Here is a 26,143-nt window from a genome sequence, read left to right as displayed (position 1 = left end):
TTGAAGTATAAACACACTTATTTACACGAAATATAATAGATTTACTTAAATCCACCTAGTTTGCCTAGGCGCTAGTCTAGGCCCCGCCTCGCCACCTAGGTGCTAGATCTCAGCCCGACGCCCGACTAGTGCCTAACGTTTTTTAGAACCTTGTTTGATGATCATCATTCATATATGTCATACTAATGAATGCTCCATCATAAGAATGAAATTGTTACGATAGTTGTCAATTTGCTGTAAACACATATTTGATTGAATTTCTACATGAACGATCTTTAATTGATAATTTAAGTTGATGAATCCGAATTTTAACATTTATACTGTTTAAATATGTTATTTGCACATGAGTGAAATAGAAGTACACCCATAAAGTAACGTGGATGCAAGTTTGTCCTTCATTTTAGGGTAATGCTAGGAAAACTAAATTTGTAGATAAAATTTGTAAACTAAATGATGTGTTACCAATATAAATAAGCACGTTTATCAACGTTTAAATAATAATCAAATCATAAGCTTACATATTATTCGGTTTACAAAATTTTGTCTACAAATTTGGTCTCATTAGCATTACCCTTCATTTTGAGTTGCCTTCTTTCTCTATCTCATTCTCCTCTCTTCACCTCTTCCTCTAGTCTTGCTGTCTGCCTCTTCTCTTCCACTCTTCCTATCTTCTCTCTTCTCCAAACCAAACAAAACCAATTGGACTGAGCTAAAACCAAACCAAATCCAAAGACTTTCTAGAAGTAATTCCTAAAAGAAGCGCATATCTACAAACTATTTTTCTACCAAATTTTCTCATAAGAGCTTTTAATTATCTAAAAATACTACTAAACGAATTGTAACACTTTTCTCATTTTCATCACAAGACATAACAATGATCAAACCCGTTTCACCGAGCAAATGCTCGGCCCAAAAGTTCAGTTTGAACCGGCCCGGCCGCAAAGCTGAGCCTAACCCATTAAGCATGTCAAAGCATATACTCTTGTTCTCTTCAATATTTTCATCTACTCAACAATGAGATGCTACACTAAGCAATCAATCACAATTCACAACCATCAACATCTTTGATCACAAATAATCACCCTTTGCCAATCAATTTATCATAAATTAATTGGATCAACGGATAACATTACAAAATGTCCCACATACAAGAAATAGAGGCTTAGCACCCACCCATTTCAAAACCCAACGCGCAAACTGCGGACAAAAAACACTTGACGGGGAGGATAGAAGATGGATCAAGATATCTTGTTCATCCGAGCTGGCGCGATATAGGGGTCCCACTTCAGTGGCAGAGCTAATATTTTAGCTTAGAAGAAGCCCAAAAGCATCAATTTAAAAGTTTTATGATCTTACAAAAATTACTGTTGTGTGATGAGCAACCGTCACCATCATTTGGATATGGTATGGTCTCGTCCTCATCATCCTCTTTGTTAAACTTAAATCATAAGCCTCTCTAACTTTTTTCCTCTCCCATTCCATTGATCCCCAAACTAGAGTCTTCCTCAAAACTCACAAGTAATGGATTGCCTCAACTCTACAGAAACCACCTAAACAAAATTAAAGTAACAATGTCGAATTGGGGTCTTGAGCTTACGAAAAAATATTAAAAATCATATGCATAAAGACTTCTATGCGTATAATAAAATGTCAGAATGGCCCCGAAAACTATCCTGATCTCTTTACGACTTTGCCTCAGCATCACTTTTGCCAGATACTCCTACACAAGCAAAGAGCATGTGGAACTAGAGCTTGCCACGTGGGAGACAACTTTGTCCACATGGCATATCCTGGGAGGACAACTGAGATCGCGGGCTAGAGCAGCCACTTATCAACAGAAATTTCCAACACTAAATTTGTGACGCCAATATCTTCAGAAATTTCCAACACTAAATTTGTGACACCAATATCTTACGTCTCTCTCTCTCTCTCTCTCTGTGTCTCTCTCTGAGCCATGAGTCCGTCAGCTTCAAACGCCATGACCATTGTAGCCACAGCTGCAGCTCTATCTCTGCCAATATCTTTTTGTAGACCGACCAAGCTTAGCACCAGGAAGGTACGGGTTCATACATATCAAATTTAAGAGACTTGCCAGTTGAAATGTGGATTAGTACATGCTAGGAGACTTTTGGAAACGGCTTTAGATAATCAAAAGCGTTTATGATAATATTTGGCAGGACATGTTCAAAGTGTTTATGTATTGTAAAAGTGACTTTTAGGGTTTTTATTAGAAGTTTATCGTGCTTCAAATTCAAACAGCTTATGAAATCATTTTCAAACGAGCTCAGAATCTAGTTTGTTTGATGACTACTGGGTAAAAAAATTGACAACTTTGGATAGGTTTCACCTTTGATTTAAGTCGGCACATGCTAAATTTGAAGGGAAACTTAGTTGGTTTGTTGATTAATTGAGATTATAGATTGAAACTAGTGCTTAGTCCCAAATTAAACAAGATTCAAGCTATGATCTTTAAGCTAATGATAAGCATAGTAAGTTATTATATGGTGGCTTAGGTTGGTGGGATTGTTGTATTTCAGGGTGTGAAAGGAGGATTTCGGGTGTTTGCTGTATTCGGAGAGGAATCAGAGATAGAGAAGAAGAATGTTTGGAGCACACTCTTTGATGTGGAGGATCCGAGATTGAAATTTTCACAATCTAAAGGCAAGTTCTTGGATGCAAATCAAGCATGGGAAGTTGCTAGGTATGATATACAGTACTGCGATTGGCGAGCTCGACAAGATGTGCTTGCAATCATGCTCCTCCATGAAAAGGTCAGAGTGCTAATATGAGTAACTTCTATCTAGATTCTAGACGATATATCAAGTTCTAATCTCAAAATCTTGAAAATTTCTACTGCTGTGCGTTGAGCATTGACGTATACATGGAAGGAAACTATACTTTAGTTGATAATTTTTTATCTTTTTAGTTTTTGAAATGTTCCGTTGGGATTCTTACACTCGGGTATGGCTGCTCAGGTTGTGGACGTTCTAAATCCTCTAGCCCGAGATTATAAGTCTATAGGTACCGTCAAGAAGGAGCTCGCGGAGTTGCAAGAAGAACTACGAGAGGCTCATAGACAGGTGCATAAATTTTTAACGCCTGACGATATAAAATCCTGAGCACTAACAAAGATCAATGAGTTCTAGACTATCCAGTTGATCAGATACTATTGAAATTGAATTACAACAGGTTCATATATCGGAAGCAAGGGTTTCCACAGCGTTAGATAAACTGGCTTACATGGAAGAATTAGTGAATGATAAGCTGTTACAAGATAGAGCAACTACATCTTCCGAGGAAGCATCCCCTTCTCCCAGCACTTCTACGCAATCTCTAGATTCTGTAAAACAGAAGTCGCCTCGAAAAAGCTTGAATGTTTCAGGTCCAGTTCAATCCTACCATCCCCGATTGAAGAATTTTTGGTACCCTGTTGCCTTCACCACTGACCTGAAAGATGATACCATGGTAGGCTAGTTCTTCGAATTTGTCATTCATTACTTGTGCATTAGCTACAATAGCAGTAACAACAACAAAAAACATAGTTATTTCAGTGGCATGGGTTTTCGTCTCTATATTATAGTTTGAACATTATGGAGATTGGATATTATCTATCGGATTACGCTTCTTCTGCGGAGTTAATCTTTTGAAGAACTTGTTCTTTAGTACTAGTTAGTTTCATTGTGGAACAAGAGTCTTATCGATTTTCCTTTTTCAGGTTCCACTTGATTGCTTTGAGGAACCATGGGTTCTCTTTCGTGGAAAAGATGGGAAACCTGGATGTGTCCAAAATACCTGCGCACATAGAGCTTGCCCTCTTGACCTCGGTTCAGTAAATGAGGGCCGTATCACGTGTCCCTACCATGGTTAGTGACATCTTAAAAAGGCATTGCCTTTTGCACTATATCTAGGTCATACAACAATGGATATTTTTATGATTATAGGATTCAACAGTTCGACAACATTCTGATGGATAAATTTCAGGGTGGGAATACTCAACCGATGGAACATGTGAGAAAATGCCATCTACGCGATTACACAAAGTGAAGATTAAGTCATTGCCATGTTTCGAGAAAGATGGAATGTTGTGGATTTGGCCTGGTGATGATCCTCCGTCAGCCACTCTTCCTTCTTTACAACCTCCTGCAGGATTTCAAATCCACGCCGAGGTATGCTATAAACGGAATTCTGATCCCTTTAGCTCTTCTTAAAGAAGGTTAGAGATTATTTATATATGTGGACGAGTGTTGTAACATTTTCTTACTGTTTTCGTGGCAGCTCGTCATAGAACTCCCAGTGGAACATGGGCTGCTTCTTGATAACCTTTTAGATCTCGCCCATGCTCCTTTCACTCACACGTCAACCTTCGCCAAGGGATGGAGTGTTCCAAGGTTTGTTTCTCTCTTCCTTTCTGTTGAATCCATCCATCAGTATGGAATTGCTTCTGTTGTAGTGCGTTGTTTCACAACAAATCAGTTTTATCAGAAGTTCAGAACTTAACTGTTGTGAATGATCTGAATCTTCAGCTTCGTGAAATTCTTGACGCCTACGTCTGGCCTCCAAGGATATTGGGACCCTTATCCTATAGATATGGAATTTCGACCACCTTGTATGGTTAACTCAACCATAGGGATATCAAAGCCGGGAAAACTAGAAGGGCAGAGTGCTAAACAGTGTTCCACACATCTTCATCAACTCCATGTATGCCTACCTTCTTCTAGAGGTAAAACAAGGTTGTTATACAGAATGTCACTAGATTTTGCGCCCGTTCTGAAGCACGTTCCCTTCATGAACTTTGTGTGGAGGCATTTTGCCGAACAGGTAAACAACTTTTTTTTGTGACATACTTCACTTCTCACAGAACTATTTTCTCTCGCATTCCCGGTTACAAAATTTGTTGTGCTCCATCCACACAGGTTTTGAACGAGGATCTAAGGCTTGTCCTAGGCCAACAAGAGCGAATGAACAATGGGGCAAATGTCTGGAATTGGCCAGTGACCTACGACAAGCTAGGAGTGAGGTATAGGCAATGGAGAGACGCCTTGGAACGAGGAGATAAGCAACTACCCTTCACCAAATCAACTTAAACCCGAATCCAAAACAATAAATCCTTCTTTTGTAGATGAAAAACTCAGGAACCAACCTGCTTGCTTGAACGGTCTCCTGCACAAACATGCAAATAAAATGATCGTTCAATAAGCCCTTGCAGTTTGGTATTCCTTGGCTTAGACAACCAAATCCAAGAGCGACGCGGCGGGAACTGTTTATTGGTCTGAGGCAAAGAAGAAAATAGTATCTAGAAACAGCCTTGTACAATTGAAGAGAAGAAACTGTGCACTACCTTTTTTTTCCTTTCTTTTTTGTGTGCAGTGTTAGTATCTTTTATTTTCTTCTCCTTACATGTCCTTGATTTTGTTTCCCACTCTTAGAAATTGGTGTTTTAGACCACCACCCAATTATATGTTGTTGTGTGCTGTACTTGTATGAAAAACATCACTCTCTTTAATCAAAGTCAATTACCCAATTCTTACAATATCGGCCTCTGAAGTTTGACAGAAAACTTAAAACAATGCATCCATCCATAAAAACGCTTACGAGCATAAGTTCTTAAATACGAGTTTTCAAAATATTTTTTGCTATTTCTCAACAATTATCTTTAATATTAGAAAGCCAGCAATCAACTTTGGTGTCTCAAGGCTTCACCAAAAAATTCTAGACTAAAATAACCCTCAAACAAAAAAAAAACAAAAACCGACACAATAAAATACATTAAAAAACTCATGGACATTTTTGTCAGAATACAAAAATATAAAATTTGTTTTATTAACAGAAAAAGAAAAAGAAACAGATAACTCCTCCATTTTAGGAGAGAGAACAACCAACGTGGGGAGAAAAATCTTCAGGATTAGCACGTTTAATTTTCAAACTGCATAGCAGTTTCCATACAACCCACGTCTATCTTCTATTCCCCCATTTTCTGATCAAACTTCTTCCTCACACAATTCCACGTACAACTCTATTCATTCTGTTTTCTAACTGCAGCCTACCACTCCATATTCTCTCCTTCTTTCACTACTATTTCTCTACAGGTTTCAGTTCTCACCCATTTGCATGCTAAGAATGTACACAAATCGGTAAGTCTCTCTCCCGCACATTTTCTTTACATTCGGTTTGGTTTTCTATAATTTGATAATTTTTGGGTTTTTATTTTATTTCCCTATTATTTTTATGTAATTTAATTTTGATTTTAGCATCAAAGGGAGGCTATGATGAAGGGACTGATAACTCTGCAAGATGTCAAAATGGCTGCTGCCGATGCTGATTGTTACTCCTCCTCTCAATCTCTCCGTTGTATTTGCTATTGCTATTGTATCTTTAATCGTGTACACCAAATTAAACAACGTATTGTTTCTGGCTAAAGCCTTGCAAGTATCTAAAACTGATTCAGTTTGTTTCTCTTGGACCGAATGCAAGACTTCTCATGACTTTTTTTTTTCATGCAGAAGTTCGTTTCTTTTTGATTTGATAGCAGGTGGGATCTTAGATAGGATAAATGTCAAAGCAAATGTCATTGCATTTAGGTGCTGAAATGTCCCAAAAAAAAAAAAAAATTAAATAAAACACCCCGATGATGAATATGTGAGGCTTACCGAAGACAAGAATTGTAGTTTTTTTTGAAGCAGCAGTATAAAACAAATGGTTAGGTTTCATTATGTTGGCTCTCTTTTCAGTGTTTGCTCGAGTTCTTTTCAATTCCAAATGCAAAAAAAAATACAGAAACCAGGTTTTTCCAAACCTTTTGTTTGTATTTCAAGCTATAATATTATTACTATTATTATATTTTCTTCTTCTATATATATAGACAAGGTGTTTCACTTCATTGGTTTGTATATTAGCAATTTTTATATATTTGTAACCGTATGATAGGATTACAAATGGTAACGATTTCACTAAATCTCTCTGGCTTTAATTCTTTGTTGTTTTATCCTTTCTGTGTGAGATTCTATCTTATTATTTATAATCCCTGCATTCTTATTCATGTGCTTATAACAACCATTTTATTGATTATTATTTTTCTTGCAGTTCCAAGCTTTTGATGAATTAAGGCCAAATCTCACGATCTCCCTCCTTATCCTGCTTTCTTTCAATTTCTTGGTATGCAATATTTCTTTGCCGGGATTTTTTATAATATTATTACTATTATTATATTTTCTTCTTCTATATATATAAATACAAAAGGCAAAAATTTTGAAATAACCATAATCCAAAAATACTCTTATATGATTCAGATTTAAAAAAAAAAAAATTATTTCAATTTGTAGTCTTCTAGCAAAACAAAACTACCACGTAGATGGATAAAAAGGTAAAAACATGGGTATAGAGTTTTTTTCCTTTGGTAGAATGGCTATAGAGTATTTAGGCTTTTCATTTAAGTTCGTAATATGCTTTTCAATTGTTGAACTTGATGCCTGTTTCATTTGGAGAATAGTCATTCTGACTTTTCTCAGTCTAATTCCTTTTTACTATTCATATTCATTATATTAGATCAAACAAAAAATAAAACAATAAAAATCATTATATTAGATCAAACAAAAAATAAAACAATAAAAATGGGGAAGACGTGTATTAAATCTCACTAGAAAAGGGAATAACCCCAATCCTCCTACATTTTAGGAGAGAGATTATTATCCCATATAAATGTATAAAAATTTGTAAAAGTTTATTTTATTGGGAAAAAATGAAAAAAAAAAACAAATAAAAAAGGACGGATACTTCAAATATCTCTAATCTCTAATATTAGAAAGTCAGAAGCACAATTTGGTGTCTCAAAGCTTCACCAAAAAAAATTGGACTGAAAAGCCTCTTAAACAAAAAAAATTAGAACTGACCAAATTTGATACATGAAAACACACAAGGGCAATTTTGTCAAAAAACATAAATCTAAAATTCATTATATTAGATCAAACAAAAAATAAAACAATAAAAATGGGGAAGACGTGTATTAAATCTCACTAGAAAAGGGAATAACCCCAATCCTCCTCCATTTTAGGAGAGAGATTATTATCCCATATAAATGTATAAAAATTTGTAAAAGTTTATTTTATTGGGAAAAAATGAAAAAAAATAAAAAATAAAAAAGGACGGATACTTCAAATAAAAAATAAAACGTGAAACTGAAAAATTGCACCCAACATTCAGCAAAAAGCAGAGTTTCTAATCAAACTGAACTACCAATATATTATTTTATTGAAAAAAAATTGATAAAAATTCGGCAAAAAAAATTGGACTGAAAAGCCTCTTAAACAAAAAAAAATTAGAACTGACCAAATTTGATACATGAAAACACACAAGGGCAATTTTGTCAAAAAACATAAATCTAAAATTCATTATATTAGATCAAACAAAAAATAAAACAATAAAAATGGGGAAGACGTGTATTAAATCTCACTAGAAAAGGGAATAACCCCAATCCTCCTCCATTTTAGGAGAGAGATTATTATCCCATATAAATGTATAAAAATTTGTAAAAGTTTATTTTATTGGGAAAAAATGAAAAAAAATAAAAAATAAAAAAGGACGGATACTTCAAATAAAAAATAAAACGTGAAACTGAAAAATTGCACCCAACATTCAGCAAAAAGCAGAGTTTCTAATCAAACTGAACTACCAATATATTATTTTATTGAAAAAAAATTGATAAAAATTCGGCAAAAAAAATTGGACTGAAAAGCCTCTTAAACAAAAAAAAATTAGAACTGACCAAATTTGATACATGAAAACACACAAGGGCAATTTTGTCAAAAACATAAATCTAAAATTCATTATATTAGATCAAACAAAAAATAAAACAATAAAAATGGGGAAGACGTGTATTAAATCTCACTAGAAAAGGGAATAACCCCAATCCTCCTCCATTTTAGGAGAGAGATTATTATCCCATATAAATGTATAAAAATTTGTAAAAGTTTATTTTATTGGGAAAAAATGAAAAAAAATAAAAAATAAAAAAGGACGGATACTTCAAATAAAAAATAAAACGTGAAACTGAAAAATTGCACCCAACATTCAGCAAAAAGCAGAGTTTCTAATCAAACTGAACTACCAATATATTATTTTATTGAAAAAAAATTGATAAAAATTCGGCAAAAAAAGAATTGATAAAAAAAATACAAAAGAGACACGAGAAATCCCTCAAATAAAAAATGGAACGTGGAAAATGAAAACTGCACCCACGTTGAGCAAAAAGCAGTTTGATAAATAACGTTTAAAATCAGTCATCAACCCTCACCTAACGTTTAAAAATTGAGAAAAAAAAAGTAGAAACAATATAAACAAATAAATAAACATGGTAGCCAGATAGCTAAAATCAACAACAAATTATTATACAATGATGAGTAACTGGACAATCAGATACCATCCAATCTTCATAAACAATATCACACACTGTAGTACCGTAAAAACTGGAAAATAATAATAAAAACAAATGATCAAACATATTGATCAATATTTATCTGGCAATAATGTCCATGAGTTACTCTACACACTCTACATTCAACCATTCCAATTTCACGATCCCTTGCGCTCTAACGTGGGATAAAACTGGTATTAAGCAACGCCCGAGTCATCATTCTTCTTTATTTCAATTTTTTCGCTTTTTTGCTTTGCCATTCTTCTCCCACTTCTTCTCCCCAGGCATAAAAAGGAAATTAATCTAGGTGTAAGTTTCTTTTTTTCACTTCTTTTTCCTGCATGGTTGTACTCATTTTACACATTTTCATGCAAGCATAATATGTAATTGTATGAATTCCCAGGTTTAGCTTCATATGGGTTCTTTTAACTTCTTCCTTTGGAATCTTCATTGTGCGTTTTTTAAAATATCGGTTAGATTATGAGTTTCAATTTTGATTATATTAATGTGCTATATGTGTGCTATGGTAATTTTAAAAATTATTTTAAAAATTATTTGTTTTCATTCTCAGGATATTTACAAGAATACCCACAAAAAATGAGGAAGGAACTACCTATTCATAAGATCCCAAACAGACGTGTCTCTATTTTTACACCTGGTTGGGAGATATCTGTCGGAGTAAAAACTACTGATCTAAGCCAACTGATTCTCAAAGAGTGGAAAAAGAAGAAGCATGAGCAGTATGTATCCTAAATTATATACTAAATTTGTTACAAGGAACTTAATTATTTTATATATACCTTCAATATATAGGTGGCGCATAAAAAAGGCTGTAGAAGAATTAAAACCTTCAACAACTCCTCAAATCATACGTATTTGGAATAAAGTCCAACAAATTAGGTACAACACCATTTCTTACCTGTTTATTTTTATTGGCATTCTCTATATCATTCTACAAATTAATTATCTCAAATTATAAAATAAAATAAAACAATTTATGGGTGCAGGAAAAAGATTAACAGAGGCCAAACAACTTTTCTAAATACGGTAAGTCTTCTCTTATTTTCATACAAAAGTATACTATAAATTCAAATTGCATTCAATTTTCAAATATAAATAAAATTGCATTTTTTGTTAGTTTTACAAGCATCACACCCGTCTCAAAGTGCAAAGGTTGAAGTACAAGATTAAGGTAATATTTCTTATTATTTAATTTGGTAAATATGGTTACAGTTTGTTACCTCAAACTTGACAAATATATTTATCTTTCAGTATTCTACAAGTAACTGGAGTAAAAATATTGCCATGAGAAAATTGTCAAACTTAAAGGTATTTAGGTTATGTTGCTTACAATCTTTATAGTTGGGATTGTGCATTACAGTTAGACTTCTTATTTTATCATTATTGCTTGCAGATTAACCATGAAAATCTAAAGCATCAAGTGCAAGCAAATGGGTGGCAATCATGGCTTTGATTTCACACGTAGACGCTATGTTTACATATGTACATGTTGTCCATATTTTGCTTTGCTTCATATATTAGGAGTTCATCCCTAGCTAGCCTATAACTTTGATTGAAAACTTATGAATCTAAAACATTTTGATTTAAGGACATTAAGTGTTGTCAATATGTATTTAAAAACTAACACAATACACCTTTAGGGGCGCGTAGCGCCCGTGATGCAAAAATGCCTCTCGCACGCACGTTAGTGCGTGCAGAGAGGCTAGTAATGATAAAATTGCCACTTAATACTACGGTATTCTTTTTCACTTGTAAATGAAATGTTTTATATTCGAATCTCTCAAAAGATGAATTTGAACCACACATTATTGCTAGTTCATTGTTGGACAAAGCCCACCCTTCCTATAAATATATATAATATCGTTTGTTCAAAAAAAAAACAAAAAATGATAAAATTGGCTTCGAAACAAATATGCAAAAACAGAACCAAACCCAATTTTCTGCAACATCAAATTACAGAAATACCTGAGTACAGAGCACTCAAAAACCCTAAACCCCAAATTGAAATCCACCCCACAAAAATTGATTCCAATTTCTGCTTTTTCTGCTACATTTTCTTGGCAACCAAGCAACTTGCTAAAATATAAAATTTGCATTGATTTCAATTTACAAAGATACAGTCTTCAGTGACCACATCAAAACCCTATAACGCAAATTTCCGATTCATTTCACTGTGCAGCGCCACAGAAGGGGCAGAAGCTGAACTCGGGCTCCACAACCCGATCGCAAAATCGGCACCGCAGAGCCTCCGAGACCGCCGCAGAGTCCACAGTGGCCTTCGGAGGTGGGAGAGAGTAGGACTCAGGAAAGAAGAGGTTGCAATTGTTGCAGTGCATGACAGGCTCTTTCCCCGGCCAACGCCACACGGGGACGAAGAAGAGCTTCAGAACCTTCTCGTACTCCACCAGATCCGCCGGCGACCTGCACGCTATGCACCTGCCCGCGCCGGATTTCAGCACCTCCCGCACCTGCTGCTGGACTCCTCCGGCGAAGAAGAAGAACATTTTTCTCCAAAATGTCCCAAAATCTCTCTGAATTCGTTTTCTTTATACGGTTTTGGAGTTTTTCGTTCGTGGATTTTATACTGGTCGGCGGCGGCTATTAAGCTTTTTCTGGAGGGTTCGTTGGAGTTCTGGAGGAAGATTTTCAGGAGGGGCATCTGTTTTAATTAAAAGTGATTCTGGTAATATTAAAAAAAATAATAATGCTTCCAAGTTAGGGAAAGTATATTAAAGTATTTTTAGACCATCTTCAATTCCAGATTAAAACTTAAAATTTTAATCCACAAAGTTTAGATTTTAATTCAGAAATAATTTTTCCCACTTTCTAAGTTAAATTTTTAGTCTAAAATTATTAAAGAATAAAATTAAGATAATTTTTTTTCTTAAAGTAATATTTTAAAAAATAAATAAATTATGTAGATTATCATAATTTAATTATATGAACATTTTAACATAAAAATATTTAGATTCCGATAATTTTTTTTTTAAAAAAAAGTCACTAAACCGACACCATGAAACTTGTGGAACAGTAAAAGAATATGAAACACATAAAAAAAAATAATTACTTTAGCCATTAGATCTTTTTTCTTACTGTTAGATTTGATCATATTAGACCTTAGTCATTGAATTCAATGAATTTATGAATATAAAACTAAAAAAATATGTATATATGGTGGGACAACCCCACTAACTTAAGAGAAATTCCGACCTAAATTTGTCCTAGAATGAGTTTTGAATTAAAAATCATATTTGGCTCAAAGGTTGTAACAAGTTGAGGTAATTTTAGAATTTAAAATTTAAGTTTTACTCCAAGTTTTGGAGTAAGTCTTAGAGGAACATTCACTTGCTTGGTGCTTTTCCCTAAAAGCTTGGATTTTTATTAAAATTTTTAGCGTGCTTTTAATAAAAACACTTATGAGCTTGAGATAACAATTTGTTAAGGTATTGATTATTGTGTTATTCTTTTTGTAATGTTAGGAAGACTAAATTTTGAAGCTAAAATTTGTAAACCAAATGATATAGCTGTTCATAATTGAATTATTAATTAAATGTTGATTAACATGTTTATTTTCTATTGATTACACATCATTTGGTTTACAAAATTAGTTTAAAATTTTGATTTCTCTAACATTATCCCTCTTTTTTTTTTTGATTTTTTTTTATCAAAGAAGTGAAACAAAAGGTGAAATTTTATTGACCAGAGAAACAATTGTCCATACAATGGTACTAAAATTTGACCTGAACCTGACTGGACAAAATCCCAACTAACGGAGAAAAAACACCGAACAAGGAAAAGAGTACCACGCACCAAATCAATCCATTACGAATGTAAATCAACAATATCAATCCACAAGTCATTCCATTGGGTTAATTTTAAGGATTATTTGTTAGGGTGTAGAAAGAGGAGGGGCTTTATGGAAAGGAAATTGATGGCGGCTAGTTTTCTTTTCCCCTTCGCAAACAACGACTGTCCATCAAATAATTATAATCTCTTTGGTAAGTAATTGATGCACGTTCGGTAAGTAATTGTAATCTCTTTGGTGATGTGTGCTTTGATACCACTTATCGAACCAACCAATATGATCGACTATTTGCACCATTTGTTGGAGTTAACCATCATAAGCAAACTGTAGTATTTGGTGCAACTTTGTTGTATGATGAAACTACAGCTTTTCGGTGGCTATTTAATACTTTTCTTTCAGCAATGTTTGGAAAACAACCAAGAAAAATTCTTACAGATCAATCGGCTGCAATGTCAAGGGCAATATTTGAAGTCTTTCCTGAAACTTGTCATCGATTATGTGTTTGGCACATTTATCAAAATGCAGCCAAGAATTGGAGCCATGTTTTTCATAGATCAACATAATTTGCTCATGATTTCAGCACATGTGTATATGATTATGAAGATGAAAATGAGTGGTTACTAGCATGGAATATAGCTTCAAGACAACAATTGGTTGGGTGACATATTTAACTTGCGAGAAAAATGGGCTTTGGTGTATGGGCGGCATACTTTCACTGCAGACATGAAGAGCACACAACGTAGTGAATCTATGAACAATGTCTTAAAAAAATATTTGAAGCCTAAACATGATTTTTTACGATTCCTTGAGTATTATGAGAGAGTGTTGGTAGATTGAAGATATCAAGAATTACTTGCTGATTTTAAGATGATGGAGACTAGTCCTACATTATTTGCAAATGTAGAAATGTTGCAGCAAGCGGTGGAGGTAACCCCAGAGGTATTTTGTGCTAGTAAACATCAAGAACACTTGGTTAAATTTGAAGTTTCAACACAGATAGTTGATTGTAGCTGTATGAATTTCTCTTTTGTTGGGATTTTATGTGGTCATGCAATCAAAGTGCTTGATAAGAAGAATGTGAAAAAAATCCCATCCCATTACATATTAAATCGATGGACAAGAACGGTAAAGGCTAGAAGTATGAAAGATTACCATGGAGTGGGTGCTCATGACAATCCTAAAGATCTATGGGAAAGCGTTATAGTCATTTGTGTCGCAATTTTGGTGAAATTGCTTCCTTAGCTACAGAAGATGACAAGTTAATTAAGTATGCACATCATCGTTCAATTGAGATGCTTAAAGATTTGAAAGAAATAAAGAAAAGCCTTGGTGAAAAAGGTTGCACAAGTGGTGTTCAAATTTGAAAGACAAGGTTGATTCAACTGGTACAGAACATGTTGAGATAATGGTTGAGACTAATAATTGTGAAACAATTGTTTGTGTAGTTAAGAGAAAAGCTACAGTCGGACATCCACGCGGTCGACTTAAGGATCCGCTTGAACAAAAAAAGTCTAAGTCGACATCCAAGAGTAAAAAAACTCCTGCAAGGCGACAAATAGCTATGGAGGTATTGTGCATGTACGAAGTGATTAATGTGTTATCTTGCAAATGTAATTTTTTTTGGTCAAAATTTTTTGTAGGAATTTACTTGCACAGGTGAAAGTTGACAAACACTCCAGGGTGTAGGACATGAGGCTTATTTATTTGATAGCTTGTCTCAAGTAAGGACTTTTAACTCTTTTAATTCTAATAAAGTTATATCAAAATTTAATTTCTAGACATAAGAGTTGAGTTTGAGAATTCAAACTTACTCTTTAAAGATAAATGTAGGGATATGTCAATGTTGGTACTAGTTCAGAACAACATTTTCAAGTTACATATGGAATTTAGTGCACCAATGTATTGCCTTAATTTGAAAGAATTTTTAGCTTGTCAACTTCTTTATCTCGTTTTGATTTTCTAATATATTAATTTCAACACTCATTTTTTCTCTTTTGCCTCTCATAGGATATACCAAAGGAAACCAAGTTTTCATTTTTATATTCTGGAAGTTTGGACGAGATTACATGTTGGCAACAAAATATATCTTTCGCTCAACTGCTTAATGTAAGTATTACATATAAGACAACTATAATACATACAAACAAATATGGATGTGTAGAAAATGTTGATCCTATTACATATTTAGCCGATTGACTTTTTGTTTGTAGGAATCAACAACAAATTTTCATGCCTTTTCACAAGACGAAGGTGCCAAACAAAATAGAAATTGAGCAGGATTTTCATTTGTAGATTTTTTGTAAAATGGAAAATTGGAGGTGTGGAGTATCCACCTATTATTTTGGCGTCTTCCAACATGAAGAAAAAATTGAAGATATTTCTTTTTGTTTCTGGCAAATTTTGTGCAGTAAGGAAAGTTGAAGTGGAGGTTGCACCATTTTCCTTTTGAATTGTACTCTCTGAAGCAGCCAAGTTTTGTCTTATTTTTAATTGTTTTATTTGGAAGGTGTGATTAGTAAAAAGTTGGTTGCAAATTTGCAACGATAAGTTACCGCGAGCCGCGAACCACTCTAATAAAAATCAACCGTCCTCCTACAATTCAACTTTCTCTCTCTCCCTCTCTAAAATCCCCTGACAGAATTCGATTCATTATCGAACAACTGAAAACAGAGCTTCATCGTCTTCATCCAAACCTCAGATTCGCACGCGCAACCCAAGCACCCCCACTCACACAAAGTCAGGGATACATGGCTTCTTCTACCTTCAGCGGCGACGAAACCGCTCCCTTCTTCGGCTTCCTCGGCGCCGCCGCAGCCCTCGTCTTCTCCTGTAATCTCATTTGATTTCTTCAAAGCTTTTCAATTTCGTTTATTTTCCTCAAAGTTTTGATCTTTCGATTCGAATTTCTCATGATTTCGCAGGCATGGGCGCCGCCTATGGGACGGCGAAGAGCGGCGTGGGCGTGGCCTCCATGGGAGTGATGCGGCCGGAGCTCGTGATGAAATCGATCGTTCCGGTGGTTATGGCTGGTGTGCTCGGGATCTATGGGCTTATCATAGCTGTGATTATTAGTACCGGGATCAACCCAAAGGCCAAATCTTATTATCTGTTTGATGGGTATGCTCACTTGTCATCTGGCCTTGCTTGCGGTCTGGCCGGCCTCTCCGCCGGAATGGCGATTGGGATCGTCGGTGACGCCGGTGTCCGGTAACCCTTTCACTCTTGGTTCTTAATTCTTGTTTGTTTCGTAGTTTTAAGCGGGATTTGACTACACCCATTTTGTTTGGTTGTTCTTGTTAGTCATAATTGTAAGATTATGTTGTAATTAGTTTTTAGATGTAATTGAAGAGAAAATTTGGGTGAAAGAAAGACATTAATGCTTGAGGATTAAGGGTGTGTTTTGGAGTGCCAACAAAGCTTTTGAATGTAAAAGTTTGGGAGCTTTTGGGTGAAATCAGAAAATAGTTCGATAAGGGCTGCTAGATGGATACCGAGAAGCACTCGGGCTTTAAATGAAAGCTCTTCTGTGTGTCGTATGAAAGTGGCATTAATCGAGATACTACAAGGGGAGGCCCAGAGGTGGTAGATTTTTTGTGTGCCAATTGTTAGAAAAAGTCGGTGGTTATTTGTTTGCGTAATGTGGAATGTAGATATGTGGTAATCATGCAGAAACATGTTTTTATTGAGTATTGGGTACTTTGATAAGACTCAACGTATTCACATTTAGTTCCAAGGAAATAGGTGAATGCAGTTCGGTTGCATTTAGTGTTATTTCTGCATTTTAATTTTGTGTTTGCACTCAAGTGTGAGGCTGTCTGGTTAAAGGGCCATTCTTCCTGTGAAAGCTAGGGGCTACGTGATGCGATTGTTATTCGAATTGCAAACTTTGAGTTATATGTTGACGCGTCAAAAGGCTCAAAACAATAATCGCAGCAGCACCAGCAGGGAATTGAAAAACACTTGGTTGAGAAGATCCCAGTTTTTGTTGTCTAGACAATTGTCTCATTGTCAATAAAGTTGGTCATTGTTTGGATTCTCTGCTTTCAAAAGCTCTGTTCCTTTTTAGTTCAGTTGTTTTTGCACGCGATTGAATTTTTACTCCCTTTTTCTCATGATATTTTTCAAAGGTACAAGGTTACAACATCCGCTCTTGTATAGAAGAATCATAACATGTCAAGTGGATGATATTTTTCTTCATATTTTGTTTTGGATTTTTTTTTCAGGGCTAATGCACAGCAGCCAAAGCTCTTTGTTGGTATGATTCTTATCCTCATCTTTGCTGAAGCTCTTGCCTTGTACGGTCTGATCGTGGGGATCATCCTCTCATCCCGATCAGGGCAATCTCGCGCGGATTAAGGCAGTCAAGTTTGTTGCTCCTCTATATTATTTGAAGATCGTATTATTTCGATTCCTTTAAGATGGTGCTATCACTATAAAACTTGGTTAATTTTTAGTTAGAAGTACATTATTTAAACTGCACCATGCTTGTAGTTATGAAGAAACAATTGTTCCGAATGTTAATTTTCTCCTTCCTCATATAAGGACAGATTAGTTAATGAAAACTTCACCCTGCTGAAGACGTTTGGTGTTTTTCGATATTTTGCTTTTGTAAGTGGCTAATTGAATAGTTGTTTGCTCAAGGATCCTTGGCAAAAGTTTCAGTATATGATATTCCTGGAGCAATGGATGTGGTCAGTCAATGACCCGATGGCCTAAGGATCCCTCAGCGCATACTAGAAAATCTAAAGATCTGACGTTCGATTCTCGCCAAAGGTGAATTTGGATTATATTATTGCTAACTCATTTTGAAGTTTAGTCCACTCCTCTATCCCTTAGTGTAAATAATATCATTTGTTTAAAAAATAAAATGAAAAATAAAATGAAAAAAAAAAAAAAAAAGGGATAAAAAACAGGATGAGATGAAGGGACGAAACATTCTTGAGATGAAGGTGGTCGATTATTTTTGCACGTATCGACAATGAAATTAGTAGTCTGCGCATGCTCTGCTGTTTGCACTCTCTGAGGCTTACACTGATATTCTGGGATCTTAAACCCATAGAATGGACGGATTAATTAACGAGATCTTGTTCGTTGCGATCAATCTTAATCCCTGATTACGTGAGTTATCACAGGTGTTTTGTTTTTCTCAACTCACCCCACCATAATGAAAAAAGTTCAACGTAAAGTAATTCAAATGTTCATTGTCACTAGTACTATGATATATTTACACTAAGATTCGAGATTTGAACCTAAGTGTAGATAAGTATCACTAGATCGTAGTATTAAGTGTCTTTTCTTCATTATTGTTAAGCAAGAAAATATTCTACTTGTAAGTGAAAGATTCAAAGTTTAACTTTTGTGAATGATGAATTTAAGATCATATTACTATTACGTTCCGTTATATTTAATGATGAAACCAGTAATTATCGGAAGGAGATGCGAAACTTAAAAGGGTAAAAATCCCAACTTATTTCATTTGAGCTCTTCCGCTTAACTTCCAAAACCAAGAAAGACAACAGCTTATTTCATTACCATGGAAGTAGTCGGCATCTTGTGACCGACGAAAAACTCACATTCCTCTAAACAACACATATCAAGTACCAGCTAACTATCTCTTTCTCTAATTCGTTATGTTGTAAAGCATCTTGTGATTGGCAATCGAAGTACTTACGTTACTAAAACTACACAAATCGTAAACAAGGAATTTACTTTTCATGAAGAGTGCTTAACCAAACACAAGGGCGAACAAAATTCAAGTAAACAATGGAATGTGGATGTACAACCTATTAGCTTATCAAATTCAACCCAACAACAACAACAAAAATACTTTATTCCGTTAAATGAGATCGGCTAAAATTCAATCCAACTAAATCAACAGAAATACAACCGACTAAAATTTAACCATGAAAGTCATACATTTCAACATGGACATTTTAATGAAAAAGATTAAACCCACCGTCTTAGGAAAAAAATAATAATTTTTGTGTTGGTTAGTCCAAATCCCCAATGATAAATGTAGGATCAATGATATTCTTTTTCATTTGTAAGTGAAATGTTTTATATTTGATTTTCGTCAAAGGAGAATTTGAAACACATTATTGCGAGCCCATTGTTAGGCTTAGTTCATTCTCCCACTCTTAGTGTAGATAACTAGATAATATCATTTGTTAAAAGAAAAAAAAAAAAATTCTTTCACCCAAGCGAAAATTAATAAGAAGGCATTAATCACGTGCCAGCAGCGTGTTCAAGAGTTTTCAGGCATTTTGGTATTTATATGAAAGAGAGCAGACATAGAGGACGACACACGGACACACGGACACACGGACACACGGCAGAAGGATAAATTGAGAAAATGGCAGCACCACCAGCAGCGGCGGCGGGTTCATCGGAGGCAGAGGGTCCGAAGATAGTGTGGAATTCAGGGAAGCGGAGGTTCGAGACGGAGGACCATGAGGCGTACATCGAGTACGTGCTGAGGGAGAAGGGGAAAGTGATGGACTTGGTCCACACCTTCGTCCCTTCTTCCAAGAGAGGCTTGGGTCTGGCTTCTCTCCTCTGCGTCGCCGCCTTCAACCACGCCAAGTCCCACTCCCTCTCCGTCATCCCCACCTGCTCCTACGTCTCTGTAAGTCTCCACCTCTCTCTCTCCCCAATTCCTCTTACTGGGGTTGTCTCAATTTTAAATTTTTATCGCATCAAGTATCCGTTTTTTTCATTTTTTTTCGGATTGATTTCTGGGTGTTAATGATTAATTCATAAGAATTGGAAAGCTGGGAATTTGGCATATTCCCAAGCCAAATGAAGAAGTGTGATTTCTTTTAGGGAATTGGGAGCACGATCATAAACGATGTCAATATTAAAATTTAAAATAAAATAAATTGAAGAGCTATATATTGAGATGAAGGCACTCAAAACTCTAGAATTGTACAAAACATGTAATTATTTGTGCCGATTATGTTTTGTCTAAATGTTGAATTTATGCGTTTATTTGTTCTTATGTTATTGTTTGTAATCAACTGCTAAGATTAGAACTAGCTCGTAGGCTATATGAATGAAATATGTTATAGCAGCTATGTGTCTTAAGTTGTACACGTGCTGTGCGCGTGAGTTGAGTCATGTTATAGGCGTGAGTGGGTTTGCAACGGTCGTCTTGTTCATTCCTATTTGCTGAGTAATGGATCCAAGACGAGCAATGTATTTCCATCTTCTCTTCATTGATCAGCTACATAAATGTAGCAAATACCACCGCAAACACTTTGATGATTAATCAAAATGTTGACTATTTATACGAATATAACATGAATATAACATAAACTTACATAAAGTACCTTAATATTTTTGGTGCCCCGGATGGTTGCCCTGCACGCGATTTGTATACTAGCAATCGGTGCCTTGGCAACGCTTTCTTTTTTTTCTCATCATCCTTTTTTTTCTCCCAAGTAAAGGGGTTTTTTGGTACAACTGCGTGTATATGACCCTAGAAAAAAATAAAAAAATTACGTTATTTACATCAAAAGTATCTCACTCATCATGTGACAACGAGGGATGAGAAAGGTACTAAGAGGGTTAGTGTAGGATTTACTTTTGAGATCATAAAAGAATTGTGGGTATTCTCCTTGTGTTATTTTACAAGGTTGATATATGCTTACTGTTTTTTATGGATTTGGCAGGACACTTTTCTCCCACGGAACCCATCCTGGAATTCTCATGTGTACTCAGCAGCACCCGGAGAGATGAAGTCGAGCATTTAAATAACTAGTTTACTTGTAGCTGTAGCTAATGAAGAAGATGTTTGTTTTGTAAGCGTACAGGGCTGGCACTTCTCCTTCAACCGCAACAAGTTTCTGCGCTCTAGTACTTTCAATAACAGATTTTATGAATAAAACATTCACTTCTTTTGCTGTGGTGGTGGTGGTGGTGGTGTTGTGGTTAACTATGATAACATTACTGGACTCCTGGTTAGGCCATCTCAACCGAAAGGGTTAAGCATAGCCCCGTTTAGAATTGTAGTCCTAGAAGAATTATTTTTAAATGCAATGTTAGGCCATACTCATGTACCGTCTCAATGATTTATTGGTTTTAAGTTTATACTTTAAATTTATTGGATAATTTAGTTAAACTACTGTTGGATGTTTTCAAATCTAGCCGTTGATTTTGGATTAATTATTGCAACTAGGGAGCTGGACCCCAAAAAAAGGGCTAACAGGAATGCTACATTTAGCCAGTTTGATGTCTCTTTAGTCAAATAATAGCCTGGGTTCAATAGAATTATAGGTAGATGAGTTTTTAGACAAATTAGATCATTTTTTGGCTTTTGAACCTTAGCCCTCTCCATTAGAGATGGCCTTATCATGAATTCATGTACTTAGTACAATCACCCATTAACGGCGGTTAGATACATGTTGTAATGACATCCAATGCCACCACCTGACCGTCAATGAGTGACAAAAATCCTGAACGTCTAAGCTCAAATAACCAAAACTATTTGTCTAAAACAACAAAGTGCTTTTGGATCGGATTCTAAAAGCACTTTGCAGTGCTGTATAAGATTTTGTTATGCTTATAATAAAAACACATAAATGAGCAAAAGCGCTTCCAACCTAGTATATTCCCAAGCGCCCCTGCGCTAAAATGAAAAGATACGAACAGAATTACACTGGAAGAGTACTTCACTTATTCATCGTTTCCATTTATATCAACAGATTTCAACAAACCCAATTCGACATAACTATATGTTTTGGTACATCAAATTTCGGTAATACAGACTGCAGTTAACGCCAGAAGCGAAAACAAGAATACAACTCATATTCGGCATAACTTTTATGTTTCGGTACATAAAATTCCAACAAGACAGTACCAGAAGCAAAAAAGCAAGAGCACACACTGGGAACATGTTTGATGCCGTCGCGCTTCAATTCAACATTGTAAAAGAAATTGGAAGTGTCCTTATAAGCTTATGACTATACAATGTATGTACATAGCAGATACTCTTTTGTTAAGGCATCAGCCTGGTACAAAATAATCCATCTTCTCCACCGGCAGATTCAGAAATGATGTCTCTACCTACATCACAAACGAAACAAATACCAACAATTTCACAGAAAAAAAGTAAGAAATCACAACAATATATCTTGTGAACATTTCTTTGCTATCAGTAGGGGAATCATATAAACTTTTCTAGATCGGACAAGAAGAAAATAGACTCAATGATTGTAAGAAAACACCAAACCGAGAACTTCAACAACTAATCACAAAAGCCTTTTACATGAGAAGGGACTTGGTTACTGAAAGTAAAGTGAAAAGGAGGAAACACATGTACCTCCTCAAAAGGAACAAAGACAAAAGGTGTTAGACCCCTCTTGTGCGAGACAGCCGGCACATCTGGGTTGTGAGTCTCATCGTCCTGCCAACCTTCAACCACCCCGAGGATATCCTCATCAGGGCCGCCAACCTCATTATTGTTTACACCACTTGTAACAAGTGACAGTAAATCCATCCTATTGTTTGCTCCTGTTGTTGTTCCTCTTAACCTAGATAAGAAGCAGGCAAGTTAGAAACTATGCAAAAAATAAAGACTCCCATTCCGCACAATTTCAAAGCCTTAACTAGATACTTCACGGAAAAAAAAGCCCACAAATACATATCCCTTTTGGCTGCAAAAACAGAAGATGTTATGTAATATGATAAACATGCCTTCGTTAAAAATCCATTTAAATTACCAGCTTGCATTTCCCGATGACATAATGCAGTCCACCGTGTTCATAATAATAGCTTAGAATCTTAATGAAAGATATTCAGGCTATGCAAGCAGTTGCAATACCTTAGTCGGATTCTCAACACAGTAGGACGCATTCCTGGATACAGAACAGCAGCTTCAACCTGCAATGAAAGAGAGAAGAAAAATTTAAGATGCAAACTAAACAAGGTAGAAGAGTAGTTGAGTATGTGTGCTTAGTAAACACTCCACTAAAATCAATAACTGTTTAAATTAAATTACATCCAAAACTTAAAGAATACTTTAACTGATTTGAAGAAACATAACCTAACCTTATCATCTGACAAAGTGTAATGGCCACTGAAAACACAGTCTGCCCTGGCTCCACGGAAGTTCATGAACTTCGCTACATCCTTGAGTTTTTGAGATGAATTCTGATAGTGCAGAGAAGAAAAGAAAATAGGGCCAATCAGATCTGTATAATTATTGTTAATAAAAAAATTTATTATGAAATCTTCAGATAATTCCAACCTTGTAGAGAAATCGGCCAGAAGGAAACAATCGCATGTAACGGTAATAGCACACCTGCAAAAGAAAAGCAATGATTCCAAACTGCTGGAAATAATTACACAAAAAGACCACTTTGCAACTACTTTTGTTTGAATATACGATTTCCCAATCAACGCATGATAATAAGCATTAAGGCAGCTACACTTCCATAGTCTCAACTAGGTTTTAAGTACTTGGATGACATATACGCATCCACAATGGGAATCATTTTCAAGGATGTATGATCAAGTCATGCCTTTAACAGGGAGTGGGGCTGGGTTATTTAGAATCGGAAAGTGAAAACTCCCTTTCTAACATTGTAGCATTGTAAGACACAGGACTAATAGGCATCTGATAAACCTAAAAAGAATAATATGCATACCAAGTGAACTGGGTTATTGATCTTCCATTCTGCAATTCCAGCACGGATATAGGTATTCCTGCTCACATACAGACCTGAGATGTGAAAAACAGGTAAGTCCTATGGAGAGGGGGATCTGACATTGGAGAAATAGCATCATTGTGTACGTACAAGGTCTATATCTAAATACACATTGTGATTAAATTTTAAACAATGAAGAAAGGGAGGCATCATTGCATACGTACAAGGTCTAGATTTAAACACACATTGTGATGAAATTTTAAAGAAAGAAGAAAGGAAGGCAGGAAACAAATGCATCTTACCATCAGTGCGAACCCTTGGTCTTAGAAGCCACATTTTTCTCCATGAAGTGTCGTAGTTTGCTTGTAAAATCTTAAAGTTTTCAACCACCCCAGAAAGCTTAAGAAAGAAGACCCAGTTTAAAATCCAACATATACATGGAGTAAAATTTAAACTACAAACTTTAAAGCCAACACCATTATACCTGCCAAGCCTTTAAGCAGGCACTGCGCCAAAACACAGGGTTACGGATAGTGTATCTCCATTTTCGACAAACACAAGTTGCCCTTCCCAAGTCATATGGGGTCATTCGTGCAAAAACCTGCACACAAATATTCTCACTTTTTAACCAAAATACGGAAAGTCAACATGTTACCACCCATGCTCAATCTCCTATTTCAGTTATACCCACAACTATGCAGAATGGTCACACTTCAGTCCCAAGAATTCATCCTTTAAAGTAAAACAAAGTAAAATAAAACCTATATCTAGGGGAAAAAGATAATTTGAAAAATTTATCAATCATCCTTAGAATAGTGAAGTTCAAATCACAGTTTCTTCGGTTATCTCCGAGGGATGTAAAAATTCTTACATCTTTTATAATACCATTAAATTTCAAACAAATACTCTATTTTCATCATTGCTAACTCTACCAATGTTTTTATATTAAGGACTTGATCAAAATTTTGACTAGCTATTTATCCACAGATGATACCTCAAACAGCAGCTCATCCGGCAAGCAACGGTGTAAAAGCGATGAATCAACTTGTACTTTTCTACTCGTACTTCCAATCGGTGCAACAGGTCTCACATTGATTCCATAAAGATCTGAATCAGAAAACCAGAGAATAACATAACTAAATTTATACTAAAACCGGGGCAGCATAAGCTGAAAGCGGCATGAAAGTAACGGACACAAGTATTTACCAAGCCACGGCCTCTTGGTTATGTAGTACTGAACCGCGTTCAACCGCAAAGCCGATTCGAGTTCAGCTGGAACCTTCAGGGCAAAATCTGCAACAGATAGCCATTCATTGATATCAGCTAAACCAGCTCAAATAACTGGGTCAAATCAAACTTTTCTTTACATGTCGAATTCAATATTCTGCAAACTTTAACCAAAATTTAACTCCGGAAACTCGTAAAGTCCTTTCATTTTCCAATTTCACAACCAGCTAATGAATTGTAAACGAATGCCAGCCCCAACTCGTCTTCGAAAATTCCGAAAACACACAGAGCACAATGCATATTCGAAAATTAATCACTACCCACGATGCGAAACCTCAAAATTTCTAAACTTTAACGAAAATGTTCAACATTTAAATCAGATTGCTCGCACAACTACACAAAAGCATATCATTTGCAGAAAACGGCGCGAAAATTAGACGGTTGAAGAATCCGATAGAAAGTGATAAAATTGAAGGTTCGAGAGATTAATACGATACCTGAAGCCATGCGAATGCTGGTTGGACAATCGTCGGAGGAAAAAATTGAAGCTTTTAGCAGTCGATTTTATAGGGAAATTGGGGGAAGAAGATGAAGGACAGACGAGGAAGATGGAGCGAGAGACATCGGCGATATACGACGACCGTTTTTTTAAACCGACTTTGGAAAATTTACCCGTCAACTAACCCGGCCCAGAATCCGGCCCAATGATGTGAATTCTGCCCAAATTGTGGGTGTTCATTCTTGAAGAGATGACTTGCCATAGCAAACTCATAATATTTGCTCATCATATTCCAAATAAAATCAAATTTAAGAACCATTTTACCCTGTTCATTAAGTTAATTAAATTTTGGTTTAAACTTAGGTAGTTGTTACCACAGCCCAATACTTTTATGTTAACGAATGATATGAGAAGGTGAATTTGAAATAGATTCTCAAGGATAAGAGTGTAAGATTTAAACCACTTCAGCTGCAAGCCCTTGCAAAAAATGCAACATACCTGTTAACATCCCAGAAGTCGAAGGAGATGTGCGATGTTTT

At 35.6% G+C, this 26,143-nt stretch overlaps 5 protein-coding genes across 5 annotated transcripts; 3 read left to right on the top strand and 2 right to left on the bottom strand.

The window, feature by feature from the left end:
• Positions 1 to 1,872: 1,872 nt before the first annotated feature.
• LOC103940306 (chlorophyllide a oxygenase, chloroplastic) lies at positions 1,873 to 5,530 on the top strand. The gene is made up of 9 exons (XM_009350394.2): positions 1,873 to 2,056; positions 2,538 to 2,771; positions 2,976 to 3,080; positions 3,190 to 3,465; positions 3,716 to 3,863; positions 3,982 to 4,166; positions 4,276 to 4,388; positions 4,524 to 4,818; positions 4,914 to 5,530. The coding sequence occupies exons 1-9, from the start codon at positions 1,955 to 1,957 to the stop codon at positions 5,082 to 5,084; spliced, it is 1,629 nt and encodes a 542-aa protein (XP_009348669.2). The 5' UTR covers positions 1,873 to 1,954; the 3' UTR covers positions 5,085 to 5,530.
• A 5,810-nt stretch (positions 5,531 to 11,340) lies between these two features.
• LOC125472966 lies at positions 11,341 to 12,118 on the bottom strand. The gene has a single exon (XM_048575148.1). It carries the CDS (start codon positions 11,929 to 11,931, stop codon positions 11,596 to 11,598), a length of 336 nt encoding a protein of 111 aa, XP_048431105.1. The 5' UTR covers positions 11,932 to 12,118; the 3' UTR covers positions 11,341 to 11,595.
• Positions 12,119 to 15,700: 3,582 nt separating this feature from the next.
• LOC125472956 (V-type proton ATPase 16 kDa proteolipid subunit-like) lies at positions 15,701 to 17,826 on the top strand. The gene is made up of 3 exons (XM_048575125.1): positions 15,701 to 16,061; positions 16,154 to 16,439; positions 17,456 to 17,826. The coding sequence occupies exons 1-3, from the start codon at positions 15,980 to 15,982 to the stop codon at positions 17,586 to 17,588; spliced, it is 501 nt and encodes a 166-aa protein (XP_048431082.1). The 5' UTR covers positions 15,701 to 15,979; the 3' UTR covers positions 17,589 to 17,826.
• A 1,691-nt stretch (positions 17,827 to 19,517) lies between these two features.
• Positions 19,518 to 21,133, top strand: LOC125472955 (acetyltransferase At1g77540-like). Its single transcript, XM_048575124.1, has 2 exons — positions 19,518 to 19,857; positions 20,903 to 21,133. The coding sequence occupies exons 1-2, from the start codon at positions 19,585 to 19,587 to the stop codon at positions 20,981 to 20,983; spliced, it is 354 nt and encodes a 117-aa protein (XP_048431081.1). The 5' UTR covers positions 19,518 to 19,584; the 3' UTR covers positions 20,984 to 21,133.
• A 750-nt stretch (positions 21,134 to 21,883) lies between these two features.
• Positions 21,884 to 25,752, bottom strand: LOC125472954 (F-box protein 7-like). The gene is made up of 11 exons (XM_048575123.1): positions 25,603 to 25,752; positions 25,085 to 25,171; positions 24,873 to 24,985; positions 24,363 to 24,479; positions 24,181 to 24,277; positions 23,879 to 23,952; positions 23,479 to 23,532; positions 23,280 to 23,381; positions 23,053 to 23,111; positions 22,552 to 22,762; positions 21,884 to 22,295 (listed from the first exon to the last, which is right to left on the bottom strand). Exons 1-11 carry the CDS (start codon positions 25,610 to 25,612, stop codon positions 22,236 to 22,238), a joined length of 984 nt encoding a protein of 327 aa, XP_048431080.1. The 5' UTR covers positions 25,613 to 25,752; the 3' UTR covers positions 21,884 to 22,235.
• Positions 25,753 to 26,143: the final 391 nt, after the last annotated feature.

Source organism: the organism of the source record quoted next, unplaced genomic scaffold (genome assembly GCF_019419815.1).
Source record: "Pyrus x bretschneideri cultivar Hongxiangsu unplaced genomic scaffold, Pyrus_bretschneideri_v1 Contig78, whole genome shotgun sequence".
NCBI lineage: Eukaryota > Viridiplantae > Streptophyta > Magnoliopsida > Rosales > Rosaceae > Pyrus > Pyrus x bretschneideri.
Note: the sequence above shows the minus strand (reverse complement) of the source record. Positions and strands in the feature narration are given on the sequence as shown.

Bases quoted from the DNA above. Each gene is read 5' to 3' on its own strand.
- LOC125472956 (XM_048575125.1), top strand. From the start codon at position 15,980: ATGGCTTCTTCTACCTTCAGCGGCGACGAAACCGCTCCCTTCTTCGGC. The intron at 16,062-16,153 runs GTAATCTCATTT...ATGATTTCGCAG, and splicing joins CGCAGCCCTCGTCTTCTCCT to GCATGGGCGCCGCCTATGGG. The intron at 16,440-17,455 runs GTAACCCTTTCA...TTTTTTTTTCAG, and splicing joins GTCGGTGACGCCGGTGTCCG to GGCTAATGCACAGCAGCCAA.
- LOC125472955 (XM_048575124.1), top strand. From the start codon at position 19,585: ATGGCAGCACCACCAGCAGCGGCGGCGGGTTCATCGGAGGCAGAGGGT. The intron at 19,858-20,902 runs GTAAGTCTCCAC...TGGATTTGGCAG, and splicing joins CCACCTGCTCCTACGTCTCT to GACACTTTTCTCCCACGGAA.
- LOC103940306 (XM_009350394.2), top strand. From the start codon at position 1,955: ATGAGTCCGTCAGCTTCAAACGCCATGACCATTGTAGCCACAGCTGCA. The intron at 2,057-2,537 runs GTACGGGTTCAT...GTTGTATTTCAG, and splicing joins CCAAGCTTAGCACCAGGAAG to GGTGTGAAAGGAGGATTTCG. The intron at 4,167-4,275 runs GTATGCTATAAA...TTTTCGTGGCAG, and splicing joins GATTTCAAATCCACGCCGAG to CTCGTCATAGAACTCCCAGT.
- LOC125472954 (XM_048575123.1), bottom strand. The intron at 24,480-24,872 runs GTATCATCTGTG...ATTTGTGTGCAG, and splicing joins CGGATGAGCTGCTGTTTGAG to GTTTTTGCACGAATGACCCC. The intron at 24,278-24,362 runs GTATAATGGTGT...TTCTTTCTTAAG, and splicing joins CCTGCTTAAAGGCTTGGCAG to CTTTCTGGGGTGGTTGAAAA.
- LOC125472966 (XM_048575148.1), bottom strand. From the start codon at position 11,931: ATGTTCTTCTTCTTCGCCGGAGGAGTCCAGCAGCAGGTGCGGGAGGTG.